The 15,105-nt window shown below is 49.7% G+C and overlaps 1 protein-coding gene across 1 annotated transcript in view; it reads right to left on the reverse strand.

Annotated features, from left to right (window-relative positions):
• The window catches only part of CFTR (CF transmembrane conductance regulator), a 145,914-nt gene that overhangs the window by 72,674 nt on the left and 58,135 nt on the right, over positions 1-15,105 (reverse strand). Inside the window, exons 12-13 of the mRNA XM_045002362.1 lie at positions 10,590-10,684; positions 195-281 (exon numbers count right to left, since the gene is read on the reverse strand). Of these exons, the coding sequence (XP_044858297.1) occupies positions 195-281; positions 10,590-10,684 (182 nt within the window). The remainder of the gene's footprint in view (positions 1-194; positions 282-10,589; positions 10,685-15,105) is intronic.

Here is a 15,105-nt window from a genome sequence, read left to right on the forward strand (position 1 = left end):
CACATAGCTTTGAATACAGCATCCAAAATCATTCCTAAAAACTATGTATCATTTTGACCACTTCTATATTTTGGGCATATTAATACAAATTATGTGACAAATAGAGGAGGGAGTGTTTTCTTTCTTTGATTTGTGCTTTGCATTGTGCTGCTTGACAGAACTCCCAGAAACAAACCTTGGAAAAAATACAGTACCTTTCAAATATTTCTTTTTCTGTTAAAATATCTAAATAGCCAAAAGGAGAATCCAGGAGATACAAATCAGCATCTTTGTACACTGCTCTAAACAGAGGAAATGGAAATGAAATTAGCTTTCACTACTATCTACCAGTTCAAATTAAGCTTAATTTAAAAAGCATGCTTTTAAAATTGAATCTCATAAGAGCCGTAACTAATAGACATAAGACTCTAGACTGCTTATTTACAGGGAATCAGTGTTCAGAATTAAATAGGTTTATAATTCACCTTTTAATAAAGCCTTTCCTTGTAGCAGGGTATTTTGCATAGTAAAGTAATTTTTCATGGAATTCCATGTAAACAAAATAAACTGCACAACCACCTTTACTGTGTCTTTTAGTTTGGGTCTTTTAAAGACCTGTTTAAGGCCTGCTCTTGCAAGTGCCGTGTGTGTAGGATGCTTGCTCAGTTTAACAGGAATTATGGACCTGTTCCAAAGTCCACTGATATCAAGCTCTTTCTCTGTAGAAGCAGGGCCGCCCAAAGAGGGGGGGGGCAAATGGGGCAATTTGCCCCAGGCCCTCACGAGAGTTTTTCGGGGCCCCTGGAGCGGGGTTCTTCACTCGCTCCGGGGGACCCGGAAAACTCTCACGGGGCCCGGGCCCCCGGAGCTTCTTCCGCTCCGGGTCTTCAGCAGCAATTCAATGGCGGGGGGTCCTTCCGCTCCAGGACCCACCGCCAAAGTGCCCCGAAGACCCGCAGCGGTGGTCCTTCCGCCCTGGGACCCGCCGCCGAAGTGCCGGGTCTTCGGTGGCAATTCAGCGGTGGGGGCCCCCCGCTGCCGAAGACCCCAGGCCCCCTGAATCCTCTGGGTGGTCCTGTGCAGAAGGCTTACAGAATTATGGGACCATAAAGCTCAGTCTTGTAAAGTACTTTATAGTAAATGGACTCCAAGGTCCTATATGAGAATCTTAGGTCCCAATCCTGAAAACAGCAACTTAACATCAGTAGGACTTCTCACATGTTTGATGTTCAGCAGTGCCTAAGTATTTGCAGGGTCAGAATCTTAGACTGTAATGATCCTGAACTGGACAATGGGGCCCAACCCTGCCCCCACTAAAGTGAACAAGAGTTTTGCCATTTACATCAATGGGAGCAGGAGCAGGCCCTTTGTCTTATTGTGTGATTGTAAAACATTACACTATAAATAAGTAGTACAAAAAAATAATCAAGAAAACCCTGAAAATTGGATTTTACTTCCATTTAAAGCACTTAAAAATCTTTTAACATTTGTTTCTAAACAGTTATCTTGAATAAACATAATATGAAAAACATATAGCCACTAAAAACATTAATAGTACACTCTGCCAATAGTATAGGTAATTTTACTGAAAGACCTCCTATTATGATTGAATTCACTTATTGTACATTTTGATGTAGTGACTGCACAGTAATCATACTGTTCTTGACATTTTCAGTGGTTGGCGAGTTTATAACTTACTTCCTACATTAATGGTAGTGTTCAGCTCAGTGCTATATATTGGATGTTGCCTATACTGTCTTTGTGACTTTTTTTATTTTAAAAATATAATTATACAGCTGAAGACTAATGCCTATTGGCAAGCTGATCACACAACAGTAGATTGGTAAAGTCAATCATATGACATTCCAGGTATTGACCAGAGTTCCTTTGGAAGTTTATAAATATGGCTGTACACAGAGTTTAGGAAGGTATTTAATCAGTCTGATAGTTTTTATGGAAATCTGAATGGTTTATACTTTAGTTCAGCATTCCCCAAACTTTTGAAAGATGAGGCATGGCCCCTTCAGGAAAATGGAATTAACCACGCCCTCTGCCTACTTGCAATTCTGCCAAGTGTTCTAAAGGCCTCCATGTCTTAATATATGCATCTTTTACCTCACACATACTGGAGTATGCCCAGTGTTTGAGAAATGCTGGTCTATGTCTTCATAATATGATCCTGCTTCTGCCTTGTGTGTTTTGAGCATTGGTGTACCTTACATTTCAACATTGTTACCTAATCGTTAACTAATCATCATTGGCATCTGAATTAGCAACCACTAAAATGAATGAGGCAGTTCACATGTCAGAGCTATTGCTTCAGGCTCTGCAAACCCAGGCAGACATCACTGCGTTTGGTTACACTGCTTCATATTTTGAATGTGTTTTTCTTCACAACTACACCAGCTAGAGGCTTCTTTTAAGGAAAGCTCAGATTCTGGAGAAAAGACGGTTACTCACCGTAGTAACTGTTGTTCTTCGAGATGTGTTGCTCCTATCCATTCCAGTTAGGTGTGCGCGCCGTGCGTGCACGACTCTTCGGAAGATTTTTACCCTAGCAACACTCGGTGGGTCGGCTGGGTGCCCCCTGGAGTGGCGCCGCTATAGCGCAGGATATATACCCCTGCCGACCCATCCGCTCCTCAGTTCCTTCTTGCCGGCTACTCCGACAGTGGGGAAGGAGGGCGGGTCTGGAATGGATAGGAGCAACACATCTCGAAGAACAACAGTTACTACGGTGAGTAACCGTCTTTTCTTCTTCGAGTGATTGCTCCTATGCATTCCAGTTAGGTGATTCCCAAGCCTTACCTAGGCGGTGGGGTCGGAGTGAGACGTGGCAGAGTGTAAGACTGCTGAGCCGAAGGCTGCATCGTCTCTGGATTGCTGCACCAACGCGTAGTGGGAGGCGAAGGTGTGGACAGAAGACCAGGTGGCCGCTCTACAGATGTCCTGGATTGGGACATGGGCCAGGAAGGCGGCCGACGAGGCATGCGCTCTCGTCGAGTGAGCAGTGAGGCGGCATGGTGGCACGCGAGCAAGCTCGTAGCATGTCCGAATACATGCCGTTACCCAGGAGGAAATCCGCTGCGAGGAGACCGGCTCACCCTTCATGCGGTCGGCGACTGCTACAAACAGCTGGGTCAAACGCCGGAAGGGTTTCGTCCGCTCGATGTAAAAGGCAAGGGCCCTGCGGACGTCCAGGGTGTGAAGCTGTTGCTCCCGAGGGGAGGCGTGCGGCTTCGGGAAGAAGACCGGGAGGAAGATCTCCTGGTTGAGGTGGAACGCCGACACCACCTTAGGGAGGAAGGCCGGGTGTGGTCGAAGCTGTACCTTGTCTCCGTGGAAGACGGTGTATGGTGGACCAACCGTTAGAGCACGGAGCTCAGAGACTCGTCTCGCTGATGTAATTGCGACGAGGAAGGCTGTCTTCCAGGAGAGGTAGAGCAGAGAGCACGTGGCCAGAGGCTTGAAGGGCGGTCCCATAAGCTTGGCCAGAACGAGGTTAAAATCCCAGGTCGGGGCAGGACGCCGCACCGGCGGGTACAAGTGGTCCAGGCCTTTAAGGAAGCGGGAAACCATCTGGTTGGAGAAGATGGACCGACCTCCCATAGATGGACGAAAGGCGGACACTGCTGCCAGGTGTACCCTCAAGGAGGAGACCGCAAGACCTTGCTCCTTAAGGTGCCAGAGGTAGTCCAGGATGGTAGGGACAGGGACTACGAAGGGATTGAGGCCTCGTTGATCACACCAGAGCGCGAACCGCTTCCATTTCGCAAGGTAGGTGGAGCGAGTGGAAGGCTTTCTGCTCTCTAGCAGGACTTGCTGTACTGCCGCCGAACAGTCCCTCTCTGCGTGGGTCAACCACGCAGGTACCAAGCTGTAAGATGGAGGGACTGCAGGTTCGGATGGCGGAGTCTGCCGAAGTCCTGCGTGATGAGGTCCGGCCATAATGGAAGGGGGATGGGATCCCGAACGGAGAGCTCGAGCAGCAGGGTGTACCAGTGCTGCCTCGGCCAGGCTGGAGCTACGAATATGACGTGGGCTCTGTCCCTCCGAAGCTTCAGTAGCACTCGGTGCATGAGCGGGAACGGAGGGAAGGCGTAGAGGAGGTGATCCGTCCAGGAGTAAAGGAATGCGTCCGACAGGGAGCCTGGTGAGCGACCCTGGTACGAGCAAAACAGGTGGCACTTCCTGTTCTCCTTGGAGGCAAATAGGTCTACCTGGGGAAACCCCCACCTCCGGAAGATTGTATGCACGACATCTGGACGGAGGGACCACTCGTGGGAGAGGAACGACCTGCTGAGATGGTCGGCCAGCGTGTTCTGCACTCCCGGAAGAAAGGACGCTTCCAGGTGAATTGAGTGGGTCACGCAGAAGTCCCACAGGAGCATCGCTTCCTTGCAGAGCGGGGAGGAGCGGGCTCTGCCCTGCTTGTTCACATAGAACATCGCCGTCGTGTTGTCCATGAACACCGCTACGCATTGGCCTTGCAGACGGGCGTGGAAGGTGTGGCACGCCAAGCAAATTGCCCACAGCTCCCGGACGTTGATGTGGAGGGAGAGCTCCTGGGGCGACCAGAGACCCTGGGTGTGAAGGTCGCCCAGGTGGGCCCCCCATCCCAGCGCCGAGGCATCCGTGGTCAGTGTCATGGATGGACGAGGAGAGTGGAACGGACTCCTGCACACATGACCTCTGGGTCCAGCCACCAGCTGAGCGAAGCGAGGGTAGGCTTCGTAACCGTGACTACCCTGTCTATGGAGTCACGGTGCGGGCGGTACACTGACGCCAGCCAGGATTGAAATGGGCGAAGGCGCAGCCTCGCATAGGCGGTGACAAACGTGCACGATGCCATGTGGCCCAGGAGGCGTAGGCAGGACCGAACTGTCGTAGTGGAAAAAGCGTGCAGGTCTCGGATGATGGAGACCATCGTCTGGTGCCGAGTTCGAGGGAGGCAGGCCCTGGCCACCGTGGAGTCGAGGACCGCTCCGATAAATTCCACTCTCTGTGACGGAGTCAGTGAGGACTTTTCGGCATTGACGAGAAGGCCCAGTACCCGAAACAGGGATAGTATTTCGGAAATTTGGTCTGTTACCAATTGTTGGGATGGCCCGCGAACCAGCCAGTCGTCGAGATACGGGTAGACGTGAACTCGACGACGGCGGAGGTCTGCAGCAACTACCGCCATGCACTTGGTGAAGACCCTCAGCGCGGTGGATAGGCCGAAGGGTAGTACCGCAAACTGGTAGTGCGCACTGTTGACCATGAAACGTAGATAGCGTCGATGGGGAGGGTAGATCACGATATGGAAGTACGCGTCCTTCATATCGAGGGCGGCAAACCAGTCTCCCGGATCCAGGGAGGGAATGATGGTCCCCAGGGTTACCATGCGAAATTTGAGCTTGACCATGTACTTGTTGAGCTCTCGGAGGTCCAGTATGGGTCTGAGACCTCCTTTTGCCTTGGGGATGAGGAAATAACGGGAATAGAATCCCCTGCACCTCCTCTATGGCACCCAAACTCAACAGCGTCTCGACCTCTTGTAAGAGGCATTGCTCATGAGAGGGGTCCCTGAAGAGGGACGGGGAAGGTGGGCGGGAAGGAGGGGGCGAAATAAACTGAAGGCGGTAACCATACTGGATAGTACGAAGTACCCAGCTGTCTGATGTTATTTGGGACCACGCCGGGAAGAAGCGGGAAAGGCGGTTGCAAAACAAAGGGGTTGGATCCGGGGAAGAGACTGATGGGCCGTCCTCGAGCGTCCCATCAAAACTGTTGTTTGGGCCCTTGCGGGGCCTTGGACGACGCCTGGGCCTGGTTGCGCCTGCTGCCGGATGGCCTACGGCGGTTTAGACCGTTCCGCCGACTATTATAGGGCCTTGACCTGGCCTGGGTAAATGGCCGGTAGGGTTGTTGCTGCCGGAAAGAGCGCCTCTGGGTAGCTGGCGTGTGCCTACCCAGAGTGCGAATAGCTATACGACCGTCCTTGAGGGTCTGTATCCTGGAGTCCGTTTTCTCCGAGAACAGACCGTGAGTCTCAAAGGGGAGGTCCTGTAGGGTATACTGCACTTCCGGCGGCAAGGTGGAGGACTGCAGCCAGGAGATGCGCCGCATAGTCACTCCGGAGGCCAAAGTCCTGGCCCCTGAGTCCGCCGAATCTAGAGCAGCCTGGATGGAGGACCGGGAGGCTTTTCTGCCCTCTTCGACAAGAGCCGAGAACTCTTGTCGGGAAGCCGTCGGGATCAGCTCCGAAAACTTAGTGAGGGACACGAAAATGTCAAAGGTGTAACGAGCTAGGAGGGCCAACTGGTTTGCAATCCGAAGTTGGAGACCTCCCGCCGAATACACCTTCCGGCCCAACAGGTCCATGCGCCTGGTGTCCTTGGACTTTGGCGCCGGGGCTGGCTGTCCGTGCCTCTCACGGTCGTTAACAGACTGCACGACGAGTGAGTCTGGAGCGGGGTGGGTGTACAAATACTCGTACCCCGTGGGGGGGGACCGAGTATTTTCGTTCAACACCCCTTGCAGTAGGAGGGACGGACGCCGGCGACTGCCAGATGGTAGTGGCATTTTTCTGAATTGTCTTAATAAACGGGAGGGCTACCCGCATCGGGGCCTCGGCTCCGATGACGTTGGTCACTGGGTCTTCGTCTTCCGGGACCTCCGCCACCGGGAGAGGCAGCCCGGAGATCTGTCCCGCTGCCCGCCTGGGAGGTGACGGATGGCTGACGCGAAGGCCACGGGGGGGCAGAGGCGCTGATGGAGAGCGCCGTGGAAGGAGGCAGCTTGTCCCCGGACGGTGCCGAGGATCGGTGCCGGCCGTCACGGTGCCAGGATGGAGATCGGGACCATCGATTGCCTCGGTACCGGGAGCCTGACTGCGACCTCGATCGGCGGTGACGGGAGCGGCTTCGGGAGTCGCGGTGTCGAGATCGGTACCGGGAGCCCAACCTCCGACGGTACCATCGGTCCGGTGACCGGGACCGTGAGCGTCGCCGGGAGTGCGACCGGTACCGCGATACTGAGCAGTACCGGGACTGCGACCGGTGCCAAGACGGGGAGCGGTACCGAGACAGAGATCGGTGCCGGAATCGGGATCGGTGTGACGGCGACCGTTTCCTGGATCGTGACCGGGTCCGAGACTTGGAGCGCCGTCCATCCCGTCTGTCGGGGGTCGGGGGCCGCATCATTGCCGGCTTGCCCACCGACTGAACAGCCCGCACCAGCGGTGCCGGGGGCCGGAGGCTCGGTGCCTCTGCGAGCTCAATAAGCTCTCTCGCCGTCACAAATGTCTCAGGCGTGGACGGGAGATGCAGCTCGACCGCGGTCGGCACCGGGGAGCAGGGAGGTACCGGACTCGACGGCTCTTGAGGTGCCGGAGTCAACGGAACCGTGCACAGCTTGTGCACTACCACAGCCGGTGCCGGAGGTGCCGGTGATGGCTGGGTAAGCTGTCCCGAAGCTGGAGGCTTAGGAGCCGAGTGCGCCGTCTTCCGCTTCCTCGGTGGAGAGAGGGAACGGTGCCGGGACTTCGGTGCCGTCTGCGAAGCTTTAGCTACGTTGGTACCAGGGCGGCTCGGTGCCACTGGTGCGCTGCGCGCCGAGGACGGTTTCGGTGCCGCCGGGGACGGAGCGGGAGGCTGAAGTGCCGACTCCGTAAGGAGCTGTTTGAGGCGAGAGTCTCGCTCCTTTCTCGTGCGCGGCTTAAACGCCGTGCAAATCGGGCACTTATCTGTCCTGTGAGATTCCCCGAGGCAGCGCAGGCAGGAGTCGTGTGGGCCGCCAATGGGTATGTGCCGTTGGCAGGCTGCGCAGGGCTTAAACCCCGGTGCCTTGGGCATGAGCCCGCACCGGTTGTGGAAGAAGAGGGGCTAACCCCTCTAATTCCCTTACTATACTATAACTACTAAACTTATTCAACTAATCTAACAACTAAACTAAGTTAACCAACTATATACACTGAAGAGATGGAGAAACGCTAGGGCTGTGGAGGTAAGAGAGCACTCCACTGTTCCAACTGGCCGTACGGGCGGTAAGAAGGAACTGAGGAGCGGACGGGCCGGCTGGGGTATATATTCGGCGCCATAGCGGCGCCACTCCAGGGGGCGCCCAGCTTGCCCGCCGGAGTTGCTAGAGTAAAAATGTTCCGGAGAGCCGTGCACGCGCGGCGCGCACACCTAACTGGAATGCATAGGAGCAATCACTCGAAGAAGAACAATTGAGAATTCAGTCTGCGTCCCCTCCCCTGTATGCAGTGTTGTTGTAGCCATGTTGGTTCCAGGATATTAGAGAGACAAGGTGGGTGAGGTAATTAGTTGGTTCAATAAAAGAGATTACCTCACCCACCTTGTATCCCCTGGTTATTCCTTTGCAGCTTCCCGAAAGGGTACATTGCCTAGTTTGGGTGGTTTAATTCTATTATACCAAATATGATATTTCTTTGAGCTTAATCCTTAATTGTTATTTAATAGACGTCAGTCTTAAATAAGGGGGGAAATAAACAAACCATACGTATCTTTAAAAACAAAATTCTTCCTCAACAACTTTATTGGGAGGATTGTCTCTTCATTGAATGAATGTTTAAAGCACAGCCCTATGTAGGGAGGGAGATGCATAATTTCACTGCCCTAGGGACATCATGAGAGACACTGAAGTCCTAGGAAGCACAGCCACTGTGCAACACTTTATGAGGGATCTCTTTGCTGGCTTGTGTGGAGAGGAGGTAAGGTCTTTGCTTTGTTTCCTTTGAAGTGGTTTGAGCCACTTCCGGGGATCAGGTCTTGCACTCTGATTGCTGAGAGTGCAGCTGTGGCTGCCCCTCTGGGTGAAGTAGAGGAACGCTTCCGGCACCTATCCCTCTTATGCACACATGCAAAAGCCAGCCACAATTTAGTACAAAATCACAGCTTTGTGGAAAACTGTCTAGCAGATTTTCCTAAAATACTACTGAATTCTTACGTGCCAGGTGGTTTCAGACCAGAACCTCAGATCGAACCATTTTGGAGAAATATGGGTCTAGATCCAGACCTGGAGCTGAACATCTCTGACTCAGGCTCTTCTCTAACTGTTTGCTACCTTTTGAGTATTATATTGTGCTGTTTTGCTCTGTTAGGTTTCAGTGACATGGCTTTTATTACATTGATTCTAAATAACTGTGTAAGTGTGACTGTTTTTCACCTGTCTCCCTCTCCCTTCTGAGAGCCTTTTATAATACAGTACCTAGCCTGGAGCTAGAAGGTTAATGAAGAACTGCTTTGGAGAAAATGCTAATTTTACTTTCTAAATCAGGTATCACAGTTTACTGAATAGACCATGTACATCTGCCCCTAGAAAGTAAGTACACCTCTTCTGACACACCCTGGTCTCCTTAGGAGCAGGAGCTTTTATCATCAATCCCAGATGATATAGCCATGTGGTGGTATCATGCCACTAGAACAGTCCAACTCCCTGGTTATTTCTTTTGTAATGCTCATGCATTTTTAGCAGCTGGCCTTCAACTGTTTGTTTGATTTGTTTCCTTCCTGATGAAATAACTTAATTGATTTAAAGAATGATTAAAGTAAACTTATGACTTAACTCATATGACTGAATTTGAGCCTAGTGCTGTGTGATCAGCTTGCCTGTGTCCATTAGTCTGCTGCTATAGAACTTTTGAAAATATCCACTAATTTTGAATGGCCAAACTGAGAAACGTAGGGCCTGTTTAATCAGAAGTTCTGGCCACCCACAGCTCTCATTAACTTTAACTAGACTTTTGGGTGCTCAGCAGCAGGGGCGGCTCTAGGAATTGCACTGCCCCAAGCAAGGCGGCACGCTGCGGGGGCGCTCTGGCAGTCACCGGTCCCGCGGCTCCGGTGGACCTCCCGCAGACGTGCCTGCGGAGGGTCCGCTGGTCCCGCGGCTCCGGTGGACCTCCTGCAGGCATGCCTGCGGATGCTCGACCGAAGCACGCCTGCGGGAGGTCCACCGGAGCCGCCTGCTGCCCTCCCGCGGCACGCCGCCCCAAGCACGCGCTTGGCGCGCTGGGGTCTGGAGCCGGCCCTGCTCAGCAGCTCTGAACATCAGGCCCTGGGCCTCTCATAAAATTCACCCAACCCAGGCATCTAAAATCAGTCAGCATTATTTTGACAATGTGGGCTTTAACCATTCAGTGCCTCAGTTTCCCTGTTTGGAAAATGGAGACAATATCTGACAACCTCTGAGAGCATTATGATTCTCAATTATTTAATGTGTAAAGCTCTTTGAGACCCTCTGGTGACAATTGCTGAAATATTTCATATTTCTATTTGCACATGACAAGCATTTCTCTGGTGCTCAGACAATCAACATTTCATGCTGTGAACTATAAACTGACAGTATCAGTTAACTATGGAAACTTTCATCTTTTGCTGAACCTCTGGGTATTTCTGAACTAAATTAATGAACATATAGATGTATCTTAAATGCCTGTATTGTCATAGGGCAAAAATCTGATCTCTGATGTTAAAATGCAGCTCCCACTGGAGTTATGCACATATATCTATATGGCAGAATTAGGTCTACATTTAATTACAGTGTTCAAACTATGTTTCCCAAATGTGACGTGTCAGCCATTCTGATGATAAAATATTCACCTAGCTAGTGAGATTCTTGCCCGTTGACCTCCACTCAGGGTGATTCCGCCTTCCCCCAGTACTGTATAGTCTTTCTCAGGAAACTTTGAAATCTCCTGTTAAAAGATTTTAAAAATTAGATGTGTATTTTCCATATTCAAATGACAAAAATTGCAAATTAACCAAAAGCAAATGCATATAGAGAGTTTAGATGGAGATAACTGTAAGATCACACAAATTTGTTTGCTCATTTCATTGTTTCCTTATTCAAAAATGAGTAATTAAAATGTAAACGTTTATTTACCTCAGAGCTCACCAAAAGCTTATCAAGTCTTATGAGCAAATATTAGTCTTAAACATTAGTTCCCCAGAAGTAAAGAATGGACCTTTTACATAATCTAATTCTAAACCTCTAACCACTTATGTACATTTCCTACCCGAAAGAAGAGTGACAAATGTGTGTTTGCAGTTATAGTTAGAGAAGATCATGAACCAAACTTTGGATCTCAACACCGCAAAATTCAGGGAAGTCCATACCCACAGTGGTTCCAATACCCTAGATCCCCAAAGCCCTTGTCTTTGGGGAGGTTTGCAATGGGTTTGGGATCCAAACTTTACAGCTTGGGCTATCTCTTATTTAAGTGAATTGATGAATGGTCAATGGTAAAAACACAAAATCAACAAATATAAAACAGAGGGATTAATTCCCTCCCATGATTGGCAGGGGTGAGGGAAGGACTAGGGATCTATTTGTGTCTCCCTGATCCTACGCTGTCCGGCTCTAGAGTTGGAGCAGTTGAGAAGCCTAACACTGGGGAGAACCCTGCACCCATCAGTAGTTGACACCACCTCCATTAGCTTTACACCACTGGAAAGTTCTCCTCTGCAAGGGGAATTCTCCACTGGCCACGTATGGCCAGAATCTTGAGTGGAAAACATGGGAGAATCTGAACCCAGGAGACTTTGCTTTTTCTTTAGTACAAAACTGAAACCTTTGTGCTGCATTTTCTTTCTGTTTTATGCTATTATTATTTCTGAAACATGAAAGCTGATGCGTATTGCATTCTGAATGAGTGGGACTAGAGTGGTGGTTGTGGTAGTTGTTGTTGTTATTGTTTTAAAGTTTTTCTTCATTCAGAAAATTGGCTTGACCTTTTCCTTATAAGGACAATGAGGGGGAGGAGAAGGTGAAAGAATAAGTCTCATTGTGGTACCAGCCTGAATATTTATTATATTGACTGATTAAATCAACCAGCATCTGACTTCTTAATTCAGCAATGGGATCAGCTAGGGAAAATCAATCTCCAGTTCATACACTGGCAACCCAAAAACTATCCCTTGTTAAGATAGACTGGGTTACTCCCCAAAATTCAGACCTAGATTTCAAAACCCCCAGATTTCAGGGCTGTTTAGATCCAGTGTTCTGGCTTAAGCCCACCTCTAGATATTAATTTTGTGCCAGGAGTCTCAGCTCTCCCTTTACAATGTGCCTTTGATCACCTTACCTGTGATTGTGACCATTCATCATTCTCCTCTGAACGATTTCTAACATTCCAAACTGCTGAGACATCTCCAACAGGCATGAAAATAAATAAATAAAATAACATGCCAGGAAAGTATTTCCTTCTTCCTCCCTTGCAAATTAACACTGGCCTTGGGGATAGAATGAACAATACTGTTCAGTCCTGGTTCAGGGACAGATTAAACACCCCACATCTCACGGCCTAGAAATTGGGTGCCTGGTACCTCAGGAAAGGGGAGACTCCCAGTTTTTCAATGCAATAATAGCTTTCTCTTCCCACCATAGAAGATTTGGAAATATCTGACTTTAAAAATCAAGATACTTATACATGGAAAAAGCTATTTGGGGTAATAGAATGTTCTGAAGTTGAGGCAGTACAGCCTAGTGGATAGAGCACTGGACTGGGATTCAGGAGACCTGGATTCTATCACTAGCTCTACTGTTGCCCTGTCAGGTGACCTTGGGCAAGTCACTTCACCCCCTGTGCCTCCTTCCCCCATCTGTAAAATGGGGATACTGATACTGACCACCTCCTGTGAAGCACTCTGAGATCTGCTGATGAAAAGCACTATACAAGAGAGGCATTATTATTTCCCTCCCTCATGGAGACCTGTACAGTCAAATTCCTGTAAACAATATGGATACTTGAGTTTACAGGCAGAGAGATGTGAAAAATAGCACCAATGTATTTTTAAAACATTTCCAAACTTGTCAAAAATAGTATATCTATAATGTATGAGGTATTTAGGGTGCCACAATATACAGGTTTTATAGGCACTCATTTAGGATGACCTGCATAGCTCAATCAGGGCTTCACTGCCCGTGCATGAATAGTGCATCCATCCCTTGCTCTTACAGATAAAACCTTTATGTCTCTCCCTTATGCCATTAGATATTTGCGTATCTATATATCTAGCTATTTGAGCTGATCCCCTCCCACCCCCCAGTTCCTACTGGTTCCATTCGAAAATACAGTTACTGGTTCCTAGTGCTACTGTTCTTCCAGTAGAGACCAGCCAGAGAACTGTGGCATCTACTGGAACTTCCATTGCACACTATGGGTGAAAGTCTGGCCCCACTGCATTGTAAACCTGGATCTGTGAGACCCAGGCTTGCGGACTCAAGATACATCCACACTGGATCATCTGACTCGGGGTCATGGGCTCAGGCAGTGAGGTTAAAAATTGCACTGTAGATGTCCAGGCTTGCGCTGAAACCTGGGCTCTGCTGTGGAGATAGAGGAGTCTTAGAGCCTGAGATTCAGCCCAAGCCTCAACGTCCACGCTGCTATTTTTAGCCTCACTGCCCAGGAACCATGAGCCTGAGTTCAGTGACCTGGGCTCTGAGACTTGGTGCGGCAGGATTTTTATTGCAGTGTAGACATACACACAGGGTTCCCAAGCCCGCACTTGAGCACCCACACTCATAGGTGCCGACTTGTGCTCCTGCAGGTGGGTGCTCAACCCCGCTCATCCTCCGTGCCCCCAGCCTTGCCCCCACTCCACCCTTTCCCCCCAAGTCCCCACCCCCACCCTGCCTCTTCCCACTCCCGTTCTGCCTCCACCTCGCCCCCATTTCACCCCCTTCCCCAAGAGCCCACCCCACCTCTTCTCTGCCTCCTCCCTTGAGTGCACTGTGTCCCCAGCTCTTCCCCCTCCCTCCTGGAGCACAGTAGTTTGGCAGTGGGCAGAAGTGTTGGGAGGGAGGGGGAGAAGCAGGAATGCAGCACGCTCAAGAGAGGAGGCGGGGAAGAGGTGGGGGGAGCTTGGCTGCCGGTGGGTGCGGAGACCTGCTAATTTTTCCCGTGGGTGCTCCAGCCCCAGAGCACCCATGCAGTCGGGGCCTATGTACACACTGCATTGTAAACACAGGCTTACAACTGCTAGACTCGGGTCTCACAGCTGTGCTAACACATCCAACCGTCACTACGCAGACCTTCTAACTCAGGTGTGCATCTTGAGCTGTGTGCATGCTGCAAAATGACAGTGCTTGGACCAGAGTCCCAGGGGGACTTGGGCTCTGACCCACCCCACCAGCAGATCCTAGGACCAGATTCCAGAGTGCTTGCTGATCCAAGTCAGACAGATTTGTGTGGGGACAGAAGGCAGGCTTGGGCTCAAACCTGAATCAAAGCCCAAGCACAGTGTGCAGTGTAGATATACCCACTGAAGTTAATGGCAAAACAACCATTGACTTAAATGGTGTCCAGATTTCATCCTGTTTGTGCATAAAATATAATATGGTACCATTTTGTGCCATTGCCAAAATATTTTGTGCCATTAGAGATTTTTCAACAGAGACACCTATAGTGTTACACTGTCAAAGAAATCTTCAGCACAGGAGATTATAGCACAGAGTAGACAGGGGGCTCTACTCTGGGAGTGTCACAGGTAGCAAGTGTTTTATTAATTTGATTTCAATGGAGTCAGCAGAATATTTCATGTTTTGTCTAAATCAATCCTAGTTACTCAACTTTTCCATTTAGAGGTAGGTACCAATGGCAAATACAAACCAAAAAATTAAAGTAAATGTGACACACATTAGTTGTTTGGAACATGCATTAGCTACTGCAAAAAACATATAGTATTGAGCCATATTCATCCTTGGTGTAACTTTACTGAAGAAAGTGGAATCAAATCAGGGATGAATTTAACCTGTTGATGCTGAACAACATATAATTATAAATGTATAATAATTATGGAGTATCCACTCCTACTGGATACATTCATTTTTGGCTGTCCAAATTGATAAACCTGTAGCCTGATCATTCAGAAGTACAGAGCCGCTGCAGTTCCCAGTGACTTCAGTTACATCTGTGGGTGATTAAGGGAGGAGGGGTTGAATGGTCTGAACTTTGGGTTGCCAACTTTCAGAACCCCTAAAATAAAATAACCCTGCAAATGATAGAACAGAGCAGAGATCTCAGCCATCCCCACTGTCTGCTCTTTGTAGTTCGCCCTCACTTCCTTCTTCTCTCTCTAATACTCTTGACTTCCTTCTTCTCTGCTCCTTTCA

This window comes from Mauremys mutica, chromosome 1, assembly GCF_020497125.1.
Source record: "Mauremys mutica isolate MM-2020 ecotype Southern chromosome 1, ASM2049712v1, whole genome shotgun sequence".
NCBI classification, from domain to species: Eukaryota; Metazoa; Chordata; order Testudines; family Geoemydidae; genus Mauremys; species Mauremys mutica.